The 25,251-nt window shown below is 37.4% G+C and overlaps 1 protein-coding gene across 1 annotated transcript in view; it reads right to left on the bottom strand.

Annotated features, from left to right (window-relative positions):
• Window positions 1–22,407, bottom strand: part of PIK3C3 (phosphatidylinositol 3-kinase catalytic subunit type 3) — a 74,707-nt gene extending 52,300 nt beyond the window's left edge. The window contains exons 1-11 of the mRNA XM_040540414.1: window positions 22,185–22,407; window positions 19,995–20,183; window positions 19,319–19,462; window positions 17,062–17,191; window positions 14,096–14,182; window positions 12,595–12,690; window positions 4,928–4,999; window positions 3,702–3,806; window positions 3,147–3,239; window positions 2,322–2,507; window positions 920–1,074 (exon numbers count right to left, since the gene is read on the bottom strand). Coding sequence (XP_040396348.1) covers window positions 920–1,074; window positions 2,322–2,507; window positions 3,147–3,239; window positions 3,702–3,806; window positions 4,928–4,999; window positions 12,595–12,690; window positions 14,096–14,182; window positions 17,062–17,191; window positions 19,319–19,462; window positions 19,995–20,183; window positions 22,185–22,252 — 1,325 coding nt within the window. The 5' untranslated portion in view covers window positions 22,253–22,407. The remainder of the gene's footprint in view (window positions 1–919; window positions 1,075–2,321; window positions 2,508–3,146; window positions 3,240–3,701; window positions 3,807–4,927; window positions 5,000–12,594; window positions 12,691–14,095; window positions 14,183–17,061; window positions 17,192–19,318; window positions 19,463–19,994; window positions 20,184–22,184) is intronic.
• Between the last annotated feature and the right edge of the window lie 2,844 nt (window positions 22,408–25,251).

Consider the following 25,251-nt stretch of genomic DNA (forward strand, 5'->3'; position numbering starts at 1 on the left):
GTGAATTTAGCAAATCCACATTTTCAGTATAAGTTTTTGTTTTAAAAATACATTTTCAATTAAATTACCAACACACAACACCTGCAAGCACTCAGATCTGGAATGCAATCACACATACCAGAGTAGACACATCCAATGCTTGCTAGGCAAAATTATGACACAGTAAGTTTACCTAAAAGGAAGTAATCAAACAGATCTATCGATGTCAAAGTGTCTTTGCAGCATGCATCCCAGGATACCTAATCTATAGCTTAGTGGTAAGATCAGTGGAAATCTTGTAACATAAAGAGTACATATGAGTGGCACAAGTGATTAGACACTGAAGCTTAATACTAGAAATTTGGAAACCTGTTATACATATTCACCTGAAGCTCAGAAGGAGACTTCTGTTAACCAAACTTGTCTGCACCTTAATCCGGTATTTCAGCATTTGTTTGGGATTCCAAGTAATAGAAAGTATGCCGCCAGCAGCTACTTTATATTCACAGGATTATCCCTACATGTTCTTTTGAAGGAGCAGGAAGAAATTTATTTCCATTTCAGACTGATCAGATGTTTAGATTGATATTCTTTGTTGAAATTCAGAAGTGGAGTCATGAAACTGCTTCATGGAAAGCAACCTACCTTCTGTAAGGACAGAAGTAAGCAATGTCATTGCTCCTCCTGAAGTTACCTTTCTTCTGCACAATAAGGCCAAAGGCCACAACTTCTAGATTGAGCATGTTAGTTCTGTAAACTATCTCAAGTCAGTAAAAACATTCTGTGAAAGTTTAGGATTTTTTGTTTGTTATTTTAATTTAAATGTCACCAGTTCAGATTATAGAAGAACACTGAATATGCAACAGTCCCTAAAAAGGGGAAAGAATTTGAGGACTTGTTACATATTTCTGTTTTTCTACTAGAAATCTTAGCTTCTTACCTGTCTATTTCTGTACCATTAGCTCCAGATGTTGTCATGCTTTCTGACACTGAACCTTGACTATCCCTCTTGCTAGGTTCCAGTCCATTCTTTATGTCATCAAAGTTTTCATATTTCAATGCCTGGACCAGTTGTAGCAGATACATCAGCAAATCCTCATAGAGGGGAAAAAACAGAAAATTAATCAAGAGGATCAAAGCTGCACAGTTTCTTAATCTCATGAAAACTTGGTCAGAATTTATTGACTATAAGGAACTGGAAGAGTCTCATCAGAAACAAATATACGACAGAAAAAAACTGATCTAGGATAGAGTTTGACTCCCAAAAGACAGCAAGTTATCGCATCACTAATTCACTCAAATTTTAGTAAGTGCTAATTAAGGATTTTAGTGAAAATACACCTTTAAAATACGCCTTTAAGCTACCCTACTTGCTTCCGGCATCCACAAAAACTTTCCAGTTTGGGGCTTCTGAGAATGAAACTTGAGCACAAAATGTGGACCATGGTACCAGGAATTCACTTTTCCTCCTCTCTTCTGTACAGTATTTATTTTTATCCTTAGTAATGAATCAATGCATCTGATCTACTTAAGACTGAAGAATAGAATTTTAATCACTTGCCGCTTATAATGAATTAATTTCCTCTACTATTCAACTTGCTCAGCTGACTTTAAATGTTTTGTAAAAGGTACTCTTTACAGACAAAGCAGTATGACCTTGGCTATTGAAGAGGGCTTGCTAAAATTAGAGAAATTTATGCTCCCTATTTTAATCTCAATTGATTACCAAGGATTCAAGAGCTATGGCAATACATTCACAGTTTTGTGTTTTATTTTTTTTCCACTGTCGAAAGAAAAAATACATAATTAAAATGTTGAAGATTAGCAACTATTAAGTGGGCTCTACTCACAAATCACACCTCATCACATTCTAATCAGTATACAATTAGAAATACCTTATTTCTACATATGTTTTTCTACTCATTTTCTTCAGAAAGTTTATGATGATATTCTGCTTCAGTCTACCAGGTAGTTTTGTTTGGAAATCTTGTAGTAGACTATTCAAGTTTAGCATAGTTAACAGGTTAAGACAGAAAATTTATCACTGCTTTGTGGGGACAACATAGGGTTGTTTCAACTTGACAAAAAAGAGCTGTCACTGACCGTTCAAGCTAAGACAATTATCAATGAATATTCAATAATAGCAATTAATGTTTTAAACTTCCCTCCATAAAAAGGTTTTAGTAAAGAGTATCATGGTGAATTTTTGTTTTAAACTTATCCATTGCTGTTATCACTTAAATGTAGCAAACATCTGAAGTACTTGGTAAGACTAAAAATCCTCCGTGCTCCAAGCCCTGAGATCAGTTAACTTCCACATGTACTCATGGAACAGCGAATACCTCATCATCAGCCTGCTGAAGCCTAGCAACAGCGTATCGTCGAACTGTTGGATTAGTGAAGTGAGATGACAGGAGTTCTAGAGAGTCTTCCACGTCCATTGGCTTCCATTTGCCCAGTAGCTCCAGTGCTTGCTTTGCCTCTTGAGGTAGGTCCCAATTGACACACTTCAAAAATTTTGTCAAGGCCTAAAATGAAAGATTGGATAATTCGACAGCTGAAACCTGGGACAAACAAATCTATTTCAGAAATGAAAAGTTGAGGCAGAACCAGATTGAAACTATCTTTATATAAGCACAGACCTGTGGAGCTTTACTGACATAAATGACAATACAATTTGAAGTATTTTAATACATCTTTTGAAACTGTAGAGCGATCTTTAAGCAAAATGTAAAGTCAGTGGTTACTGCTCAACCACCACTGCAACTACACAGAAGTATTTACTGCTGGGTGATTACTTAATATACTTTGATATACTTTGGGCTTTTGGTGTTCTGCTACGTATTTTGGTAACACTAACCCTTGTCTAAAAGGGATGGACAACTACTTTTGAAGCATTTTAGTTTGCTTCAGAAGAATTGGCACCACTAGTATATTAAGCCGTCACTCAGGCTTTGCAGAAAGACTGCTGCAATAATAGTTATTAGGATTTGAAAAGGAAAACTATGGTCTTTAATTTTTAAATCAGTACGACTATAGAAAAGGTTAAAATAACGTTGAATAACTAAGACAGAAACTCTGTATCTGCAAGGACAAAACATTGTAAAAATCAGTGCCAGATGAAATGCTTCTTCCATTAGTAAATCTTCTCAAATAATTCAACTTACCTTCTCCTGATTAGTAAGGTAATATCTGAATTTCCAAACTAGATCCTGTTCCTCATATGTCAGCTGCTTCGTTGGTGGATAACTCACTATGATCTATTAGACACACAGTCAGAAAGTGAGTTTAAAACATACAAGCAGGCATAATCACCGAGTTAAGAGACTATACTGTGACAAAACACTGATGAGACAAATACAGCTAGAAAAAAGCTTTCCAACAACACAAATTTCTCATGCCGTTGTGGTGATGCTCCTCAGTTATGCTGAATGAACTGGCAGTGTACGCAAACAGAAGCAGTTATTTTTAAGACTACCATCAACACCAACATAAAGGTACAATATGTGTTCTTATCCAAACAAAACTGCAGCAATAGTTTAAAAAAAAAAAGTACATTCTGCTCATTCCTGAGTTGGACCCATATAACTGTGTAAGAAACAACTTTTCTTGATTAATGATTTTATTTAAAGTGAGGTGAAACATTTCCCTAAAGTTGTCACTACATATTAATACCAAGCTACCTATTAACTTCAAATTTAATCATCAGATGAGTGACTTACATTAAGCTGATCTCGTGTAGCTGCATTAGGCTTCAGATCATGGTCAGAAGGTCCACTTCTTAAACTTCGAGCAAGCTTGTGATGTTTGCTTTCTACTAAGTTCTCCTAAATGCAGAGGGTAAGTCAATATTTATAAATATTTAAACTCGAGAGAAAGTTACTACTGAAGTGAAAAATCCTAGCAAAAACTCACCAGTATCTTAAATAATGCATGACAATTAAAATTCACATCTACAACTACAGCATCTTCTGGATTGTTTATTTTTCGTCATTGCTGTTTAACAAGATACTCCTTCAACAATATGCTCTTTTACTCATTAAAAGTAAGGGTTGTTGGGGTTTTAGTTTATTTAACTTCACTTGACTTACAAGCCCTATGTTGCCTTTTGGTGAATTGCTGCAGAATGCAAGTGTTCCAGTCAACGCATCTGTGATTTAGACAGCACTCAAACGTGCTAGCCGCTTTGAAAACATTTTTAGGATGTTCGCAGTATAAAGCTTTGTATGCAAGAAACACATTCTCAAAAACTTTTCCCACTGTTAATAACACGTTAGCAACAGTAGGAGCCACAATAGGAGCCACAGTGTCAACAAGATTTCAGCAGCCAAGGCAGTTTTCAGCATTGTCAGACTTGCTCTTGCAGTGTTAGATTAAACAGTGCTCAAACAGTGTTGCCAGTAGAAGCCCACTTACATTAAGGTTCCCAAAGCTGCCAATACCAGTCCCACTGAATTGGCATCCACAATAATGGAAATCTTTTCTAGAACTGTATTTAGGCACTGTCTACATGAAAGACAACATACAAGAGAGCGTAGGGAGAAAATATTTTAACAGATGAAGTGACCAAGAGTTACTGCACGTTCTTCTATACTTGATTTCTCTCTTCTTCAGCTCCTTCTTACCTTATATTCCCACCCTCTCCCCTCTTTTACCAACAATCCCCCTATTTTGCTTTTCTACACTTCAGAAGCAAGCGCAAGAGATATGGAAAGGAAGAGAAGCATCATTAGCATTAAATCACTTCTGGTATTTTAAATTTACCAGAAGCAACAATAAAAAAATGTCACAACAACATATTTTTCAACTGGTCAAATACAAGTTTCCAGTGGAATTCTGAACTACTGCAAATAGTGATATGACAAACTTAACTCCAATTCTGAAAACTTCTCAACAAAGTACTGTTATACACATTGCTTTACATGGAAGCTTTACACACACTGCTTACCATAGACATTTGTGGATCTGGAATCTTAACAATTTCAGAACTTGTTAAAATTGGAGATGACTCATCACCATCCTGAATGACAGAAAGTTAAAAGCATATTTAATATTTCCAATTCTAAAAATAAAATAGCATGCCATATTAAAGCATTATATAACATACTGAAGTAAAAAACGATGCAGCTACACCTTGCAGACTTTCGTGGGTATAAAGGGGAAAAGAAAAAAAATGATTTTTTGGTTAGTTTTCACTAGATGATAAATAAGGTCACAATAGAGATTGAAGTTCATCTGAGGAGATGCATCTTGGCAACTCACTACCATGGAAGCAAACAAGCGAGTGGAAAAAATTGTTGTTATCATTACTCATGTCCTCTGGAAGCACAAAGAAAAACTAAATCGGGATCCGTGCTTCCACTAAAAACAGTTTCCTAGAAACAGCAGCAACATGGCAGAAAATATTTCAAAACAGTTCAACAATAAAGGTCCTTTGAAACAGCCAAATTTAGGAAGATTTGTGCCCATCTATTGCAGGTTTCACATGCAGTGTGATATGGTCTTTTCTGGAAGTTCATGCTGTGCTTGCTACTCTGGAGCCATAAGGCAGATGCCTGATAGTTTTTCCTTATAGAAGACTAAGGTGTTGCTGGTTTCACTGGAAAAGCAAAATATTTCTTGTTTGACCCTGGCAGAAAGAAATAATAAAGTCTGCCACCACAAGACAAGATCCAGCAATACTGTTTCCCTTCTTTTCAGTCACGTCCAGAAGACTGGTTTTGTTTTATTTTAGAAATGCAACCAAGCATTAATTGACAATGTTCTACAGAATATTTAAAAGACAATATAAAACATTAAAATAGAGAAGTCACCAAAAAAACACCAAGCCACTAGCATAATACATGCTATACTATACTTAAATAAGTTTGTTCTCATTTATTTTGGAGTAATTTTCAGGCATGAATCCTAATGAAAAGATTTGATGCCAGCATGGTCAAACAGGACAGAAGTAATGGCGAAAATTCTAAAGGCTGAATTGAACATGTAGTCCAATTTTCAAATGTGAGCAGGAACTAAAGATGCAAATAAGGTGCCTACTGGAATTATTATCTCAATCACAATCTATATTTTACCTTCAAAAACTAAGCCCTGAGGGTTTAATCAAAAAGACTATCGCTAACACTGAATCTTCCCACCGACTTCAGCAAGCTTAATTTATTTTTCATCTTCAATGCGTTGCCTCTCCACAGTTTTCATAGGATGCATGGGGAGGGGAAAGAATTGCTAGATCTCATAGAAGTATGCAGCCTTAGCTAAAAAAAACAAAACTAAAAGTTAATGGCCAAAAGATGTTCCATGTAGTCTACTCAAATCACAAATAGAATAGCTTCTTATATTTTGATTTATATATATATATATACACACACACACATATATTTACTTTATATATACACACACTATATATATGTGTTTTGTTGTGTTTTTTTAATAAATGTACACATATTAAACATACAAAAATATCAAACCTTCATTTCACAGGAATCTATTCTAGTTTTATTTCATTTTAGAGTATAATACACATTACAAAGGTAAAAGCTAAGCACTTCAGTGAGATAGGTTCAGCAGCTTCATTATAAGGGAAACAGACATTTCCACTCAAATCAATTTTATTTTTTTTTAAATATAACTCTTCTGTCAGTAATGCTTTGAGGTAATTTGCTTCAGCCTGCTTCTGCCCCTCTTTTTTTTTTCCCCCCCTTCTTCGAGTCCCATATGCCTCTTGGTATGCTTTTGCTTTTATATTTTTCAGAGGTAACTTTCAAAGAATTTAAGAACTTGTATCAAGGAGGAAAAGGAAATAATTATCAACAACAAGAAACAGGAATTAATGCTGTCTTCACCATTTCAGGAGAAGGGTATTTTGTTAATCTATGTATACTCTGTGTTGCTTACTACAGTAAAAGATTTCTTAATATTAAAAAAGCATGTTCAAGAAGACAACGCCGCATTTATTAGTGTCTGATGTCTTTCTGAAGTACAACGCTATGGTCAAAATAATGGCAACAACTACACATCTATCCATCCTAGTTAAATGTTTTATATATATATATACACACACACTCTGTGGCTGATGATGGTCCCAGAATGAGCAGTATTGCTCTTCCCATCAGTCCTCAAAAATGCATGCAAATGCACACTGAAGAGGACACTTCACATTAACCTGACTACATAGAAATATCAATTCTGAAGTAGTTCTATTATAGCAAAAATACTACCGCACTGATATAAACAGTAGACTGAATAAAGTAGGAGATACACACATCAGCAATCACATTATACTAAAACTTCTGTCACCTCACTGCAAGCATGCTTTCAAATCATGATATATTAATATTAATATTATTCAAAACCAATGAAATATTAAGGAATAATATTTTGGCAGGAAAAACCCTCCAAGAAATAAATTTAGTGACAAAGGATGACAGACCAAGTTCCATCAAATAATTAGTTATCTTTCTAATCAAAACTGTAATAAGGCCGCAATGTGATGTGGCCTTTAAAAGCAATGGAGGATTACAAACGCCCCGAGACAAACAATGCTTCCCCTCAGTTTGGGCCCTTCCCACAACAGCTCTGTAGGAAAAACTTGACACAGCAGTGGAGTCACTAGCAACTAATATATGTTCAAAACCCATACTGAAGCATTTTTAACATCCATACCCCATGTAGAGTCTCTAGGGATAGGGAGTAATGATACCCATACTACATCTTTCCCTCAGTAAATACACTCAGATAAAGTAGGCAGCTGAATGAAGGAAAAATTCTGACAAAGCTTTTATATTTGTAAAAATGGAGCACCACAATCAAAAGCCTATGACAGAGATTACCAATTCAGAGTTTATTAGGATGAAAATGACCAAGTGCCTGAAATTTGCTTAAACAAGCAAACAAACAAAAATTTAGAAAGACACCAAGCCTTCCAATGACTAGTGTCAAAATGTTTATAGTGCCCTCTAAATGCAAGACTAGTATTAAAAAAATAATGATTTCCAAGCTCATTAGTAATGCATCTCTGTAAGCTCTTGAAAGAAATAAGGTTTTCTTTATCCACCTTTGCTCAAATGCAGTTTTATAATGCTGAAGAGCCAAGCTGGAAAGTTCTAGCTATTCATCTCAAGTACTAGGAAAATTTTGTTTCCTTTGTTTCCTAGTGTTTCATTACATTTTAGAAAACAGTCACATGCTTCAACCAAAACTTGCTATGAAGCCAAGTTTTGCCAAAGCACTTATGTCAAATTGCTGTCAGCAGTTACAAACATGTTAAAAACTGACTATTTTGTGAAATCCTCAAAGAAGGCCAATGTGAATAGTTTGCCTGTGTAGGAAGTCAGCTGTTTTACTCACCTTCCAATTAGATTAGTGCATAGCTCTAATTCTGCGTCATACCTGAAGAACATCACATGGATCACCATGACCCCGACCATACAAACTTATTAAACCACACCAAGGTCCGAGGGTCAAGTTTAAATTTGCATTTTGAGTTTGGTCAGGTGCATGCTTTTGAAATATCTCTCCTGATTATCCCCATGTAATAAGAATTGGTTTACGACACTGAAGTTTTAAAAATACCCTCCAACTGTTAAGAGTCATTCAGCTCAGGGGACTTGAGTAAAACTAGACCCAAGTAAAAGAATCTAATGCAGACATTAGGCCTTCAGCAACCATTTCCTCATGGGAAATCTGCTTCTCTTTGCTGCATGACTTGTTAACATTGCCAGAGCTGGACATGACCTGTTGTTTTGCAAATGGGAAACAAAAACAGTGACAATACTGAAAAGCATTAACTTGCTTTAAATTAATCTTAAGAATTTTAGAAGTATTTCAATACATTAAGGTCAGTGTAGAACTTTATATAAACATTATAAACTATTTAAAGTCAACAAAATTTGCAGTTTTCTAAACCCACAAAGTTCTTTCCTGAAAATTAGCTTCACAGTATAAATAAATAAGGAAGTTCTATTTATCTTATTCTTTACTACTTTCTTCCAAGACATGAAAGAGGTTCTCTGGGAACGTGACACTTTTAAAGCCAAATGCAGCAGTGCCAACAATTTATTCAAAGGTTTCATTTGGAACCTTCGCAAGAATACATATTAATGAAAAATCCTGGTGTTATTTGCACTTGGAAAATCACAGGGAACTTTTGCCTAAAAGAATCAGAAACGATGCTCTTGTCACTAGCAGGCTGCTATCCTTCACATCATGAATGTTGTATTAAAATTAACAGAGAACATGGAAAGAGCCACTGCCACTTTACGCCATTGTAATTGAAGGCCAAGTCAAGCAGTAGATGATAGAATTTGAGATTCTTTAACAGGCTATTTCTTTGTAAACACTTGAAAACAAATTTATCACCCAAACTGTGACATGTAATCTTCACTTTACCTATCGGTCACAGACAGGTGACAACAGAACCTAGTTTCAATATCCTGGGTATGTATACTGTACACTGTAATTGAAAGCATGAAAATACTGAGAAGACAGGCACTAATTTATGTAGTTTCCTACTGCTGCCAGAAAAGGGTCAAGAACTTGCTGAAAAGCTACTTCATAACAACAAACCCCTATAACTAACTGCAGCTTGAGTTTTAATATGTACTATTACACATTCAACTACTTTATCATCACAAGAGCAGACAATTTATAGTTATTTTGTTCCATGCATTTTTAATATGCCTCAGTAAAATCTGTCAAGAAATAGATGCACGTTTCAAGTCTGAGTCTTCTTTCCCTCACTTTTTATATCTTTAAGACTATAATGACGACTGGAAAAAATTGTGTGTGCAAATCAGGTATAACTCATCTATAATGGTAGGTTTCTGGAGGCTGAGGGAAGAAATCACTTTTAGGAATATTACATACAACTATACAAAGTGTCAAGACAATACAAAGCTGCATGTTAGCCATGCTCATTAGTTTGCACCTGTGACACATACAACATATTCTAATTTAAGCTTTCACCCTACTCCAGAGTAAACTTGTTAACAAGTTTTAGTAAGATGTTTCAATGTTTTGACCATGTTCCATTATGCTCTCAAAAAAAAAAATACTTCCTTGATTCCCAAAGAAGTAAAGAACTATTTGGTTTTGAAGAGGAATTTGACACATACTAAGTTGCCTTGTGCTTTGTAACTCAATGGAATTTTGTCACAGTAAGATCCTCTAAAACAGATGGTTCTAAGAGAAATCTACAGAAACACTAACAAACAAGCTATTCTAAAGGTGAAAAAAAAAAAAGACTTGGGAAAGTGGGTCCCATTTTCAAATACAGTCTGCCAGCACAAATGCTAAATGCTTGGACTCTCAGGCAGTAAGCTGGTAAACTGAGCAGGTTTTTAACCTAGACACCTGCCTAAAGCACAGAGTATCAACATTTTATCTTTTTAAACTCCTCAGGATGTTCTTAGATTTTAAACGAGCTCTGCTCATTTAAAACGTCAGTCTTAAATTCTTCTGCAGTGCTTAATGCCATAACAAAGCACCTAACACACTCCCTCTGGTCAATAAGCGCTCATTCACAAGTGACCCGTTCAAATAGGACAAATACTACAGAACTTCGAGACATAACCAGAGACTGGAGTATTTGATGCATAAGCATATTCAGTTTCCTCACCAGAGGTGCATAGAGGAAAGGACAAATAACTTCTGCCTTAAGACATCAGCTCTGTCATCAAAAACGGAATTGTGAAGACTCAAGTCTAACTGCTGGCTCTGTGACAAGAAACACAACTGTGGGACAAGATGCAAGAAGTCATTTTTAGAAGGCACCTCTCTACTTAGAACCCAGAACACCTTAGAACATAGAAGACACATAAAAGATAGCTCTGCAATGGAGTACTCATCCCCAAACCCAGCAGTGTTCCCTCTTATCTGAAGAACGTCTCAAGTACATTCTGAGCCTCTTGCTGTCTGTAGCCCTACAGATGGGCTGATCTTTCCTGCAAACCATCTTCAGAGTTGCACCAACCCACTGCTTGGTCATCACAGATTTGCTTTAGTGTGCAGAAGAATTTGCTAAGAGCCAAGTCGGACCACTGTCGCCTCCAGAAGCACTACAGAGACAGCCACTACTACATGGGACAGAACATAGCATCCACCTGCTTTAGTTCTATATCATGTCTGCAAGACTGAACTTTCACAAGGACTTGCAAAATTTCTTAATCAGCTGCTCATTTTTGGTATGACAACAAGAAAAGCTAATTATTTAAATAACTACATTTAACTAATTTTTAAAACTAATTTCCAACAGAATAGAACTTAGGCAGATTCTGATTTGTTTTCTCAGGTGTTTTTTTTTTTGGTGGAATATTGGTTTTTGCAATTTATTGCTGTATTTCTCACTGCCTTCTAGTACCTTACCTAGATCACAGTTCCACTTTTCAGACCAACCGCTAATGTTGCCACAAAAATAATTCTAACCTATCTTCCATTGTATTAATATTTTCTATATTGAATCACATTTCTTTTTTAAATTTTCAGAATAGATGCTACTTAAAGTTAGTGTCTCCAAGCTTAACAGGACTCCAGTCTATCATCTTCTACTTTCTCTTTTCCATACGGCTGCATTATTCACTAGTTTTCTGAATTCTTATTAATAGAAACATACTGAAAAAGGTAATTTCTGTCGAGTTTTCTTTTTTTTGAAAACAAGTGATAGAGATGCTGTTTTCTCTATTTCAGTGGATCTTTCTACTATGCACAGGTCCACAGAAGCATTGATAATGCCTGCCAAAGCCACAATACTGCCTGTAAAGCTCACTGTTAATCCTTTGTTTCAATAAATTTGAACTCACAATACTGATGTCACTCCTTAAATGTCTCACTACAACTTTACGTCTTGATCTTTTCAGTTTCAAAATCTATTTTTAAAAACTGTATTTTTCTGGATACTTCAGAATAACAAAATTAAAAAGTTGCTCAAGAAGCTTGAGTTGTGGTGTTTTAACAATTAAATTTTGCATGCATATGTACAAATTGGCAAGCCCTATTACAGACACTGAAAAATGACAGCAGGATATCCCTTTTAGTAGCAATTTCTACATACACACTTTCTGTGCAAGAATATTAAAATAGTTACCAGCTTCAGATACTGCTTTGGAGATCTGTTTCCTGTAAACAGGAGGAAAAGATGGAAGACACTCCAATCAAGAGTCTTTTCTTAAATTAACTTTCATAACATTTTCAGCATTGAAGTATAAGCTTTTAGTTGTCGACTTTAGAGAACGTTCACAAGCTGAGCACCTGTGCAAAGTTTTAAATTTTTTTTGTATTTTATAAAATTACCAATCAATACAGGTACACTTCTTCTTGATGAGACAATTTTACATACAGCTACTCTGAAAGTACCACTGGGTGACTGGAAGAACAATAAATCAATAAAGTTTTTAATCACTCACTTAAAAATTCTATAATCTTGAACTGTTACATGAATGAATGACTTCTGTAATTTCATTGCATCCATACCATTTGATTTATATGTACATAAACAGCTGCCACTGTCAGCTGCCTGCTACTATCCTGCAGCAGAATATTTCACCTCAGCAGAAAAAAATATCCATTTCAGATGCACACACTGCTTTTTAAAGAAGATAATGAAGTCTGCAAGGCACATACCTTTTCGTAGTAAACTATTCCGTATTCTTTATCATCACACTTGACACAACGGAATTCAATCATCAGGTACATAAAATTAGAACTTCGTTTTTCCCTCTGAGAAGAGAACCACCAGATGTGTATCACATACTAAAGAGCATCAATCTTTAGCATTCACAGTACAGCAATTACTCTACTTCCTTTGTGCTGTAACTGATTAATTAGATTATCAGTCATTGAAGCAATTATTCAGTTAATCATTTCATAGCACTACTTGAGACCTTTTTCCTGACATTCTTCCTTAACTTACATTCCGCACTCACAATAAACATCCACATGTAACAAACTCATATCGTTTTCATCAGTAGCTTGCAATTATGGATTTAAAAGTCTGCAAAGAAGCAATGAAGAGTAACCAGCTGACTTTTCTTTTAAATGATTACATGTAATTATGCACATCAGTCAAAACCCAGAAGACATGAAAAATCACTGCTTTAGATGAAACAATGAAAGAGACAAATTAAGCTTGGACCAAAATCAGACTTGCAGCTTTTACACTTTTAGAGGAAGATTTGCTCGTGTACATGTTTTTTAAATGATTTATTAGTAAAAGTGTTTAGAATTTTAAAATCTTTAAAATCTAGATGGGTAACAAAGAAGTTTTATATAAAACCACTATCAGGAACATTTAATTAAAAAAAAAATAAACATGCCCTTTGATATCAAGCAACTCAAGCTCATTTCACGCCTTCATAATAGATTCAACTTGCCAGAAGAAACGATGCAATTTTGCATTTAAGATACAGCTCTAGGAATCAGAAATGTTGAATTTAATGTAGTTTTGTACAAAAAAAGGAAGAAGACAAAAATATCCATTTCTAACAAAGGATAGGCTGAGTTCTCGAAAAGACTGGAGGGGTTGTTAAAACACAAGTATAAATATAAATTCCCAGAGCTCTAATTAGCTCTAATTAAAGTAAGAATAAAAAAAACTCAAAATACAAAGCAGAATACAACGGAGTTCTGTTGTACGAGGTAAGTATAATCAGTTAGCGAGTCTGCAGTCATTTTTCTCAGTGATTAACACCTCATTCAGGTGTTAGGTTGTGGTTTTTGTGTTTGTTTAATTCACTCGAATCTTATAAGTGTTTTTCCTCAACACCCAAACATCAAAACCAATAAAGCTGAACAGGTCTAAAGCCAAAGAACAGTCTGTATGGCCAGAAAGCTTCCCATCATGATCTAAATCCTAGATGTTATTCAATCATATCTAACAACATTTGTTCCAAGCTATACCAAATTATTAATAAATACAAGTCACTTAAAAGTTGGTAAGAGAGCTTTCTATTCTCATAATTGCCAAAATCAAGTCCAAATGGGAAGCTTGAAGAATTATTTTTCCGTTTGTTGTATACATCAGTAATTGAAGAAAAATAGGACAGGTTAGGCTCCCAAGCATGTGAAGGTTCCACACTAGCAAGATTCAAAAAGAAGATTACAAATCTGATCTAGGATGACCTACCTCATTTATCATTTCTATTTCTCTAAAGGTCAGCCTGTCCAGCCAGTCCACTTTCACCATGTGGCCTTGCCGATGAGACTTTGTGAGCTGCATACAAAATCACAATGATAATATTTAAATTGTTTCGAGCAAGAAAAAGAATATCAAACTCAGTTTTACAGATACATTAACACATGAAATCAGGGAAAAAAGAAACTGTAGAAAAAAGCCTGTACATTATGCATACAGTAGATCCTTGTAAACAGTTAAGCTGTGCCATAGCAATACTTCTAATATCTCAAAATATCATGGCAAATATGAAAACCACGCGACAAGCACACAATCTTTGAATGTGTGAAACATTAAAACAGGAACCTATTTTTTAAGCAGTCACACAACAAAAACACTTGACTGAGTTACTGATTTTCATACAGCATAACTTACCAAGTCAAACACAAAAAGAATGTATTTCAGAAATTATCCAAACTGAGTAATTCTGCATTTATAAGCCTTACAAAAGCAAGGTCTCAGATTGAGACTTACACATTGAAAAAGGTCAATGAAGACTTACAGCAAATCAGAGTTCATTCTCCTTTTCTTTTTAGGCATCTGAAAACAGCCTACCAGAAAGCCCGATAATATCTGGACAGGAAAGGTCTCTTTGCTTAGTTGCTATTTCCCACGGTACACGGAAGCTGCCACTCAGAAGGCAGGCAGCATCTCACCAATATTCCACCTCCCTGCTTTGCCCAGCACACCCTCACCTGCCACAGCCTTCTATTTAGAAGCCAAAGAATGCTGTTGGAAGGACTCTGGAAATTACCTAGTCTCAAAGCAGGGTTACTGACTGCACATTGCACAGGACATTGTGCAGTCAGGTTTTAACTGCACAAGGACAGGGACTCCAAAACCTTTCCTAGCAATCTGCTGTAGTAATGTTGGACTACTCTTACATTTAAAAAAAAGTTTTGTGTTTCAGTTTGCACAGACACCTTTACACACAGTAGCATTAATAGGCATCCAGCAACTGATGAGCCAATCAAAGGAAAATCTGAAGCTGGCTGTATGCAAACAATGGCTATTCAGGAACGAAACATCACAAGAACCTTGTCTGCTATGGAAACAGCTATAAAGATGACAGCTCACACAGACACTACTCAGAAACCGTATTTGCTTTGCTAGCCAGCAGCATCTGTGGATAAAATGCCTTTATAAAGGAACACAACAAAATACCAGTGAAGAAAACAGTAATATCTTTCAGAAATTAGTATCTTGAAAAAACAGCTTTCAAAAGAGAAGATGGTGTCAGCTATGTTACTAGCTATTCATTAGAACTCTCATTTGGGATGTGAAAGAATCTCCTCCTCTTCCTGAAATGTTTTGGGCCCTCATTTCCCATCTGCAAAAGAACAGGCTAGAACAGACCCACGTATTTTGAGATTGCAATACTTAGTTATTTGTTCTTCTTGAGTAGGGAGCAGAAAGGAGTGATGGGGAAGAAAAGCACTGATAGGGTATGATCACATTTGCAACAAAACTAACATGAAAGTGAAGATCTACACTAATACCTTTCTCAGAGACCCACCACCTCCACCACATAACCATGCAACAAACTGTAAAAACAGTCCTGATAGTCAGTGTCTATCTACAGAGCTTCCTTGGGCTAGATGGGATTTATTCTGCTACGATCAAGAAACGGGACACCATGGCTGGCAGAAAGCTTGGAGTAGATGCACTTAAGCAGAACAGGAACATAAACTACACTAACCCAAGACAAAGGTGAGTTTGTCCTCTGTCAGGTATATAAAAGCCTCCTGGCATAGTCTCCTGCTCTTCTTCCCAAACCAAAGCCTAGAGTAGTTCTTTCCAAAAAAGGTATGCTCACACCTGAGCTTGCACTGAATAAAGCAGGTTTGCACATCCCATGCTTTCTTTAGAATACTATACAATGTTAGTTTGAACTCTCAACAAAAAATCACTACTTAATTACATCACTTCTGTATCTCCCAAAGAAAAATATGTCTGCATCTCAGTGTTCTTGTAGAGCCACTCTTGAAACAAAACCTTCTTCATTATAGTGACCTACTTCCTACAAGTCAGAAAACATTTATGATGAGTTTTCCATTATAAATTCAAGGTCAGCAAGACTAATTAAATAGACTGTAAATCAAAGTTTATTTCTGTGACAGAACTCTAGATGACAAATGGACATATTTATGGCACTGGACCTTTCTTTCACCTGGAGCTGAACAAAGGTGAGGATGAAAACTAGGCAACCAAGATTAAGATGCAAGTACACACACTAAATAAGAAGGGCTGAGACATCTAGCAAGCTTGAGGTAAGCTCACCTGAAGAATGAGAGATCAGCTAGTCAAGTTCAAGAGCTAACATTTTGTTGAATTCCAGAGGTAGCTTTGATGGCAAAAATACAGTCTGCCAACAAGCTGTGAATAGAAATATTAATATGCACACATATGCATGATCTTAAATTAATGCAACTTCGGTTAATTTTTGCAGGTCTACTCATTTTTCTTCTCTAATGCAGAGGTATATCATACATGCCTGAACTGTACACCAGACAGCCCTAAATCCAAAGGACAGCTACTGAAGGAAACTTGACTGTCCTCACAAGCTACTCTCAGGAGCTACTCCTCTTGAACTGGATGCAGTTCTGTTTCTGAACATTTTCAAGGTGCATTGATATTTTCATTTTTCACAAAGAATAAGGATTTTAAGTTGCTACAACAGAATGCTACATATATTACAAGTTTCTTATGCTGTTCAATGTATTTATGTGCCAATTTAAGGAATACTTGTGGCAAGGGACTTTATCCATTTGTGTAAATCCTGTAAAACACCTAAGTCAAAGTAAGATAATTTTCATGTGAGAAAACAACATGGGAAGTTTGTCTTGATTCAAGTCTAATTTTGCTCCAATGATAGTTCAAACTTTCCACGTACATCTTAAAGGTTGCTATTCTACTACCTTTGCCAAGCGGCTCATTTGATCCTCAGAAACTGTGCTGCTGGTTCTCCCAGGAGTTCTGGTTGGCTCCGAGCCATCAGCTTCTACATTGGGCCAGACTTTCAGATCATGCATTCCTTGACGAAACATACTGCAAGGAAAAATGTGGGATCACTTTGACAAATTGAGAACATAGCTGTCAGGAATCAAAGTACAGCAGCAGCTGTACAAAAATGAACGGGATTCCTCCGCCAAACCTACAAACATGTACTGCCATGCATAAGTTAACTGAACTGTAGAAGTGCCTAGCACCTTATGCCCTCTGTGGCCTTCATTTTTATCAGCACGTGAAGTTTAAAAGAAAATGAGTAAATCTGAGATAACTTATCTGGCAAGTGGAAGAAAAATGGATAATTCCCGAAGTCAACAGGGTGGTACAAACATGAACTGAAGAGAGAGCTTGACCTTCATAGTTTTATTATTTGTGATGAAGCAGAAAGAATTCCTCTTGACTTGCAAATTACAATATTGACTTTAGGTCCACCAAAAAAATTAAACTATAAAACGATGTAAGTTTTATCTGAAGGTCAACTGATAAAAAGCAGCTTTCTCAGCTGAAAAAAAACCCACAACCCTCATCACATCATTTTTTCCATCTATGCCTAAAATTGAATTGATAATTGAAATCGTGCAGACAGCAGAAATTTACAGGGAAATTCACCACACCTCTTCTCTTCAAAACCCTGTTTCCCTTGCATATTTGCACCGATCCACCTGTAAAAGGTGTCCCAACAAATCAAGTGCAATATTTTTGTAAATAAGAGCTGATCAACTGATTAACATCTTCAGGGATATACAACTTTGAATACATTAAAAATTATTAAGAAATATTGACGAGAAGGACCATCTCACCTTAAATTCACACATTGTTGAATACTACTACAATAGTTTACATTTACAAGCCAAGAAAAAAAAAAGAAATATTTCTGTACATCTAGTTCTCTCATCCCCCACACTCTGGAAATAAATTTCATTTATAAAATACTATCTTTTTCAGGAATTATGATTTAATATTTTAAAAACTACCATCAATCTTCAGGCCACAGTCCAACTGATCCAGTCTAATTTTCTGCCCTAAGACAATGTCATTTTTTTTTGTCAAAGGAAAACCTTCAATGACAGATGCAACCTCCCACTACAGAGATTTTCTACATTCAATACCACTAGGACAGGTTTCCTAGAGCCAACCATTTCCTAATGCCAACCTAAACTTGCCCTGCCTTATTACTCCTTACCCACACACAAGACACAAAGGTTACTTCTCTCCATTTTCGAACACTACCTACATAGTAGGAAAGTGTTCCCACAGACTTTTCTTCATCCCCACCTGTCCTTACTCCTCCTCCATTACACTGATTTACTAGATGTCCAGTGATATGGATTCCCTTGGGCTCCCAGCTGCCAGAAACTTGTCTGAAATTACATAGAACTGGACACATTCCCACAGAGGAGACAAATAAGAAGCAGAAGGATACAACGTTGTCCCTGATGTGCATACTTATGAACTATTTATATATTCAATGTTGTTTGCATATTTCACAATATCATGAATGAATCACGTAAATCTTAAGATTTAATTAAATTAAATCTTAAGATTCTAAAACCCAAATTTTTTCCACATTTCTCCTGGTAGGTACTCTCTATTCTGGATTTGAATACGATCAATTACACAAAGTATCCTTAATTAATATCAATTACACACACTATCCTTAAACTACATCCTGTATTTTTCAGTCCCCTTTGTACTTAGTCAAGATCCTTTTGGTGCACAGCCACATTCCAGTGTACTTGTAATCCCTTCCAGCTCCATGTTATCTGCAAATGTACTGACCTTGCTCTCTACTAAATCATACAGATTATTAATTTTGAAAATTCCCATTTCCTGTATTACATGTCTTTTTCTTACAGATAGTTAACAGCTGCATTAACAGACAAATCGTATGGCAATTAAACAAATTATGTTAAGTAATCAGAACTGGAACTAATTCATTAAAAGAATATACAAGAAAGTGGTATTTTTAAAAAGCCTGACCTTTGTCTTTTTACATGAGAAACTGTATTTTTTCAAAACCATAGCACATATGAAGCTACAGTGGGGGGGAGGAGGAAGAAATAGAATAAATCTGATTTTCTAAACATATATATATATATATATATATATATATATATATATATATATGAGTAATTCTATATATATAAGTGTATATACATATTTTACCCATATTTCCCAAAGAGCGAGACCGTTGTTCCTCCCACAGGAACTGCTTTACCAGGCCCATATACATCCCAGATGGTTAGAGCCACCTGTGCATTGCGAGGTAAGTCTGGATACTTCACAGGCAGTTTCAGCCATTCATTCCAGCTGCAGAGAAACAATTTTTATTAGTCATAAAACCTCAGAATTCAAGTTACCCTACAGTAGTTTACAGAATACAATTTCTCCTCAGACTATGAACTACTAATGACAGACTGACAATTTCCCCATGGGCTTTAGTTATTCAAACACTTAAGTGTTGTCTTGAGTCACTACATTCATGTATGATTAAAAGGCCATCAACCAAACGAATAGTTCCTGAACTTTATGACTAAGTACCCAAGATCAGTCTATCCAGTAAACAGTGTAGAGTGTGCTAGTTCAAGCCCTAAAAAAGTTACTACATTAGTGAACCATGCCCAAACACAAAATTATATTTTTTCTTACCCATTACACAAAAAAAAAAATTGCTTTAGTGTTGTCAGGGCAACAGTTAATAACTATACAGAGACTTGAAACATAAATTATTTGAAAAAGACAACAGAAAATATTTTTTTCTGACAAACAAAATCCACACAATTACTTATAGAACTTGATGCCCCAGTAACTAAGATATATGAAACAAAAGGCAGTCACTTACTTCCACCTAGTGCTAAAAGCTTTATAGGAAGTTCTAACTGGAAGAGCAAGAGGCTTCCCTTCTGCAAACACCTGACAAGTTACATACAAATCAGAGCAAGTTTCTTGATACAGTCCTGAGAACTTCAGCATGGGGTCTTCCAAGAGAGCTTTGTAACTCTTCTGTTCTCTTTTCCCCTCCAGACTTCCTCTATACAAAAAAGGGAGGGAAGAGAGAAAGGAAAAGAAGAAATAAATCAAAGTTTATTTTATGCACGCTAAAAATTCTACTCTATTTCCATAAGGTATATTAAGACTACTCAGTACAGCAGCCATATTTGTTTTGAATTACTAGCAAGCAGTGAAATCTAAATATCTGAGAGAAACTCTACATTTGTTCATCCTGAAGAAGAGAAGGCTCCAGGGAGACCTCATTGCAGCCTTTCAATACTTAAAAGGGGCTTATAAAAAAGATAGAGAGCAACTTTTTACTCAGGCAGACAATGACAAGGGAAATGGCTTTAAACTCAAAGAGGGGAGAGTTAGATTAGATGTTAGGAGGAAATTCTTCACTCAGAGGGTGGTGAGGCCCTGGCATGGGTTGCCCCGAGCAGCTGTGGATGCTCCATCCCTAGAGGCTGGATGAGGCCCTGGGCAACAAGGTCTAGCGAGTGGCATCTCTACCCATGGCAGGAGAGTTAGAATTAAATGATCTTTAAGGTCCCTTCCAACCCAAGCCGTTCTATGATTAGAAGTGATGAAGAAAATACAGAACTCATTGAAATACTGATTTACGGGAAGAGCATCAAATGGAATAATTACTTGTTTGCCTTTTCAATGGAGGTAACTTCTAATACAACTCATAGATTCTTAGACTGTACCCTAAGCACGGTAACAATGAGATGATATATACTGCTATCATCCAAAATAAAAATTACATCAGTAAGTATCAGCATAAACTTGCTCCAAATACAATTTAGAAAAAAAATAGCAAACCTTATTTTAAAGCCACATGAAATTTGAAATATATGACTGGCTTTGGATGCCATTCATTTCTAAACTCAACAACAAATCAAAGGTCAGCTAAGCAAACTATTCAAACCAAATGATTAAAGCCCTGCAACAACCTACAGGACACAAGCATTTGATCAAAGAGATGTAATTTCTCAGGCCTCAGCTATACAGCAATGAAACAGTTTTGCATATTAAATACCTGATTGTGGATGCACAAGTGGGAGGGAAAAAAAAAAAAAAAAAAGGAATTTTGGTGTTGGTGTGGAAATGAGTAAGATGTATCTTCCAGCAAATAATAATCTTTCAGTACCATAAAATATTCAGAGTAGATGAACAAGTTTCTTGTAAGAAACAAGCACAGTACATTCCAGGAAGACACACACTCTGATGCACAAACAAAATCAGAGTTTTTGATAGGCAGTACCAATTAGCAAAGAGGACACATGCAACTGACTTTAGTTCCTATTTTCTATTCAGATGAAACTATTTAGGCCCTAATTAAGCTTCCTCATGTTAGTTTTTCACCATAGAGAAATATACCTCAGCGTAACTACATTAGGTACACATTTCAGAACCAGCCACATCTACTCTACAAGAATTTAAGCATCCCTGTGATGCAGGAAAAGAAACTTTAAGAAAACATGAACCAGAAAATACATCAGTACGTGCAAACACTAGGTTCAACAGGAGTGCTTGCATATAACCAGCTAAGCACATACTTACAAGCTGCACCTCTGCCTATAATAGAGAACCTAAGAGCGACGTGCTTTCAAAAAAGCATGCAAACAAGTAGGCAAAAGAAGTGTCTTCGGATTATCTCCTGCCTTTATCACTGAGGAGCTGCAACACCAGCAGATGACAGGTTATCAGAGGCATTAGGACTCTGCTCAATCAACCTGTGCCTTACAGCACTGCCCTGCCCCACAGGACCGGAGGCCACGAGCGCTTCTAAGACGGCCGGGGCAAAACCTGCAACGGGTGTCCCGCTCCCTCCCGGGGAGCTGCTGGGCTCCGGGGGAGCTCATAGTCCTCAGTAGGGATACAGCAACACCGACCCGGCCCCGAAGCCCCCCAAAAAGCACCGCTGCGGGATGCCCGGGGCTCCCAGCTGCGCTCCCCAGCCGCCGGACAGGGCCGGGCCCCTCCTCAGCTACCCCCAGAGCCGGCGGAGACTGAAGTCCGTGCCTCTCTCACTCACATCTTCAGCTGCACGTTGATGTCAAGGTCGCAGCTATACACATAATAAAGCTTCTCAGCCTCGCCCATAGCTGCTGCTGTTGCCGCCCGCCCGCCGCCTCAGCGGCACCCCAACCCTGCAGCGGAACGTCCAGCAGGTCCGAGAGGCGCCGACATCTTACTCAAGGGAGGAAGGAGCAAGGACGCCCCTCCTCCCAGCTGCCCTTCTCTAAGATGGCCGCCGGCCTGCCCCTACCGAGGGGGCGGTCCTAAGATGGCTGCTCCCACAGCGCGGTCACCAACATGGCTGCCCCCAGGTGTACGGTGCGCAAAATGGCAGTTTCGTCCCATACGTTACCCCCGGCTGGATGCGAGATGGCCGACTGAGTTGAGAGCACTGGACCAGGCCACGCTGCAACTGCCTCCAGGGCGATGGGACTGAGAGCGTCAAGGAGGTGACTCCTGCCCCGTTTTCCAGGAGAAGCCCCCAGGAACACCTACATTTCCCCCCTTCTCTCTCCTCAGGCTGTGATTCTCCATGCTGGGGCACAGCTGGGGCAGTTACAGCAAAATTCCTCCTGACTGAAATCCTTCTGTGTCCCCAGAGATACTGCTTTCTCACAGAGGAAAGGGATGATCTGCATGGTGTACCTGTGCATTTCTAGGAGCAGTCACATGCTATTTAATTCTATAGTCAATCCTTTTTATTTCAGATTACAGACTGAAGAAGGCCAAGCAAAAATAGCAGTTGTCTTCTCCCACAAAACAGCAAAACAGTACCAGCCAAGATGTCGAAATTACAGGTTGAAGGCTGTAGTCACTGTAATGATTTTGTCATGAGTCTCACTACACTTGATTTGGCAGCATTTTTTGCTCATTCGTTTTGTTGTTGTTGTTTTTTTGTTCGTTTGTTTTCTGAAGCCTTAGCTGTCAGAATCTGTAGTTGATCTGCAGTCATCACCTAACAACAACAACAAAAATATATTTGCAGAATGACTCTATAACTGAGCCTTACAGGCAACCAAAAATCACACAGAACTTATATTTTGTAAATAAAAATACGGTTGTAGAAAAATTCTTAGTATTTTGAGGGTTATAAGGATTACAGGTACTTCAAGCGACATAAATATACATGTCATTACTGTAATGGGTAAAGCCTTGTTTGTTCATTAAATGTTGCTGATAGGGGGGTTTCAACAGTTGACTGCTTATATCCCCAATATCCTGTTGAAGGAAAAAAAACAAGTATGGGAACTTCCTGTTAAGTTAACAATTGCAATAGAAACCAGTGATTCAAAGATCGATAGTCCAATTTCTTTAAGTGGTATATTCTTTATTGCAGCGCTGGATGCACGGGGGATCCCTCCGCCTATCGTGCATACCTGAAGTGAAAAGCCATCCCAAATTTATACAGCAGAGTGATGAATATTTTATTAACGCTTATACATATTCATTATCTAACCCCACCTACTCTCGCTTCTCATGCTAATTAGTTTTTTGTGTCCTGCGTCTGCGCAGATCCTCTCATCAATTCTGGGCAGTGGTCGTCGGGCTGTGGGTGGTGGTCTCGGAGAGGAAGGCCATAAGTCTTCCTCACAGTGTACTTTTCACCCTTGGTCAGGATTCTGCTGAGTTTGCTTTCTTCCTAACCGCAAGGACTGGTTTTTGCTAATTATTTCTTCATCTTGTGTTCCAATGTCCAGTTTGAGATATATTGTCCTCCAATGTCCTGTTTGAAATATATTGTCCATACATCTGTTTCCTGTCCTGTACATAATGGTCTGTTTTCATTTTATTCCTCCTTTATCTCAACTTCTCTAATCAATCCCCCCTTTTCTTGCCCCATGCAAATTCCTTTGCATTAAATGCCTTTATCATTAGCGGTAACGCAACAAAGCAAGCATCTAAATAGCATGCATACAAACACACCTATTGCCAATAGTACCATTAAAACAATAAAAACTTGTTTTAGCCACTGGAAGTTGGGCAACCAAGAAGTTAACTTATTCCATATTTCTCCAAAGCTCCATGAAAGGTTATCCTTACCAATCTCATGTAGAACCCTAGTTTGCTTCCGTATTTCTTCCAAGTCAGTAGAGACCCTTCCACTTTGGTCTATGTACATACAACAACTTGTATTAACCACCGTACAAACCCCTCCTTGAGCCGCTAATAATAGATCAAGTGCCATCCTATTCTGTAACACGACCTGAGATAAACTGGATATCTCTTCTTGTTGTGCCGCCATAACATCCAAAGTTCTATTCTCCAGCCTTTCTATTATGATGTTGACTATGCGGAGATGTTGACTATCGTTTTCTCCAATTCACTTACCCCTAGCCATGGGATAAACCATCGAACAAAACTATGAAAGGCGGTGGGTCTCTCCACCAGTGGATTGCTAACCTCCCGTCCAATTCTCCGAAAATGATTCCTTAGATAACCTTGGGATAATCCAACATGTATTGTCATATTGGGGACTACTGCCCCAAGGGTGCAAGTCCCTTTCCAATTTTCGGGCAACACCTTTCGAGCCGTATCATTGCATAGCCAATACCATCCTTTTCCCTCTGGCACTGGCCAGCTGGTTGAGTTCGCCCAACTGCTAGGAGTGCTAATATCTATTGTTCGATTGCAGGACGTTTGATTCCCCACGTAAGTAGTATTTGTATTTATGCAGTCCAGCTTTCCCATACCTTTAGGTGGATTGCATCTCTGCACACATGTGTAATATGATTCCGATGGTGTGGGGCTACTTACTTCTAATCCTAAAACCTGCTCATACTTTCGACTCCAAGAAGTATTCACTCATAAATTAGTCCAAGATATATTTGCAGGTAAGGGGATTCCAATTAATGATACACCCTTGTTCCCATGCTCCGGCATATGGGTACATACCCAGCAATTTGTCCTATTAATAGCTTGAGATATTTTCTGTACTAGGGACAGATGTAAGTTCTCATCCCAGGCCGCCCAACCTGAACCCGAGAACCATATTTCCACAATCATTAGGATCTGGAGAACCGCAACTTGACTGGCCCAGTTGGAGTAGCGGTCCATATTTTCCCAGGTGCCTTCTTCACCCTTGA

The sequence above is a fragment of the Cygnus olor genome, chromosome Z, assembly GCF_009769625.2.
Source record: "Cygnus olor isolate bCygOlo1 chromosome Z, bCygOlo1.pri.v2, whole genome shotgun sequence".
Classification (NCBI taxonomy): domain Eukaryota; kingdom Metazoa; phylum Chordata; class Aves; order Anseriformes; family Anatidae; genus Cygnus; species Cygnus olor.